The sequence below is a fragment of the Arachis ipaensis genome, chromosome B10, assembly GCF_000816755.2.
Source record: "Arachis ipaensis cultivar K30076 chromosome B10, Araip1.1, whole genome shotgun sequence".
NCBI classification, from domain to species: domain Eukaryota; kingdom Viridiplantae; phylum Streptophyta; class Magnoliopsida; order Fabales; family Fabaceae; genus Arachis; species Arachis ipaensis.
In genome coordinates, this window is record NC_029794.2 from 860355 (window position 1) to 862590 (window position 2236).

General features: G+C 27.4%; 1 protein-coding gene across 1 annotated transcript in view; it reads right to left on the reverse strand.

Annotated features, from left to right (window-relative positions):
• The window catches only part of LOC107622094 (protein STRICTOSIDINE SYNTHASE-LIKE 5), a gene marked incomplete in the record, with an annotated part of 5106 nt that overhangs the window by 668 nt on the left and 2202 nt on the right, over positions 1 to 2236 (reverse strand). Inside the window, 2 exon segments of the mRNA XM_016324016.2 lie at positions 705 to 834; positions 1738 to 2046. Of these exon segments, the coding sequence (XP_016179502.1) occupies positions 705 to 834; positions 1738 to 2046 (439 nt within the window).

Here is a 2236-nt window from a genome sequence, read left to right on the forward strand (position 1 = left end):
ATTATAAAATAATAAAATCTCAAAAAATCTTAGGCTAAAGTATTAAATTGAACCCAATGTTTGAGCGTAATTCTGTTTTGGTATTTAAGATTTAAAGTGTTATATTTGAATCCAAAAAAATTTCATTTCGCTTTAATGTAGTCCCACCATGAGGTCAAAGTTAAATAATTAACGGAATGTCCTACATGACAGTAGTACAAGAATAAGGTCGATAATTTGGAAAACAAATACAAGCTCTAGAGGCACAAAATCAACCGTAAATGCATTAATACATTTATTCATCATTCACCTTAGTTCTATAGAAAATATTTCATTTAAATGGTAAAAAAAATAATAATAAATGTATTGATGCATCTATAGTTGATTACTTATTTTCCAAATTATTGACTTTGTTCTTGTAATACTGTCATATAGAATATTCTGTTAATTATATTAACTTTGACATCACAGTAGTACTACATTAAAGTTAAATGAAACTTTTTTTGATTTAAATATGACACTAAACTTTAAAGACCAAAACAGGATTCTGCCCAAACGTAGAGAATCAATTTAGTATTTTACCTAAAATCTTATTATAACATAAATTAACCCTTCTTTAATTAATTTATCTGAAAAAAATTTTAAAGTAATAAAAATTTATTATAAATTAAAATGTTCGATTTAAAATTTTTTAAAGACGAATTTAAATATTGGTAATATTTTACCGTGGCTATTCCAATCCAATAGTTTCCTTGTCCATCATAATGAATATTATCAGGAGCACCAGGTAGGTCACAAAACTTGTCAATGGTACCTTTCTTAGGGCCTTGTATGTAATATTTCTTGCACTTCATCCTGAACAATAACCACCATACCCTTATTAGATAAGTGTGATTTTCATCACATACTCTTTAAGCAGAACAAAAGAAAATAGGTAAAAGGGGAAAAAAAATTTATACGATAAAAATTCACACTACTTTATCACAATGAGGTCACCAAAAAAAAACTTGATCACAATGAAGAATAATAAAGCATTATAAGCATAAATAATACATGCCCTAAATGCTACGAAGTATGGACATTTCGCTAAATTAGCGTGTCCGCACGTGTCGGATACATTTCGGACGCAACACTCATTAACATTCGTTCGACACGCGTGTCTACTGTGTTCAACCGTGTCTTAATAAAAAATAAAAATTTTTTCTCCGAACACGCTTGGACACACCAAAATACCATTCAGCGTATTCAATCTTATTCTTAACATGTATTCTTAAAATAAATTTAAAAATAATATATTATTATTTATTAAAACAAAAAATATTTTAATTACTTTATATAATTAAAATAAAACATTAAAAATAATAAAAAAATTAATTTATGTTTTAATATCAATAAAATATCAAAATATCATTACGATTTATTTAAAAATACTTTATATTTTATATGTATGCGTATTCCCATATCTTATAAGATTTTAAAATTTGCGTGTCGGCGTATCCTGTGTCATGTCATGTCCCGTGTCTGTGTCAGTGTCCCTGCATCATAGCCTAAATGAAATATACATGCATACTATATATTATAGGATAAATGACTGCTTTAATTTCTAACACAATTAGATTAAGTCTTAATTTCGTCATTAATAACCAACCATATTGAATATTGATATGATATGCATATAGCAAAAAAAAATAAAAAAAAAGAGAGAAATTAAAGAAAAAGTAGTGTTATAAACAGCAAATCCACAGAAAATAAACTCACAGAAAACTTTCACAGAAGATGACAAATTGTTGATCTGGTGAGACAGCAACACCATTGGGAAAGTAGAGATTATGAGCAATCACTTTTGTTTGGTTTGTTGTTGGATCATAACTCATGAATCTACCATGAGGCTTACCCTCCAACAAGTCTAAGAAGTGGTCCTCTAAAGAGTATTTGTAAGTAGCATCTGTGAAGTAAATAATTCCATCTTTTGCCACATCAACACCATCCGTTAATTTGAATTTCAATCCATCAACTTCATCTGTTACAACCTCTACCTTCTTATCCATTCTCACCCTCACCAATCCCTATATGCATCATTTTATTTAAACAAATATCTTCTTAAGTAGTTTTTTATGACATACATAAATATAATAATAAGAAGATAAACACTTTCTAGTTTGTAATATATATCCTTTTTATTTAATTTTTAAAAAGTTCATATTACGATTTTAAATGAGTTAGTTGATTCTAAATTTCTTTTTTTTTTAAGATCGGA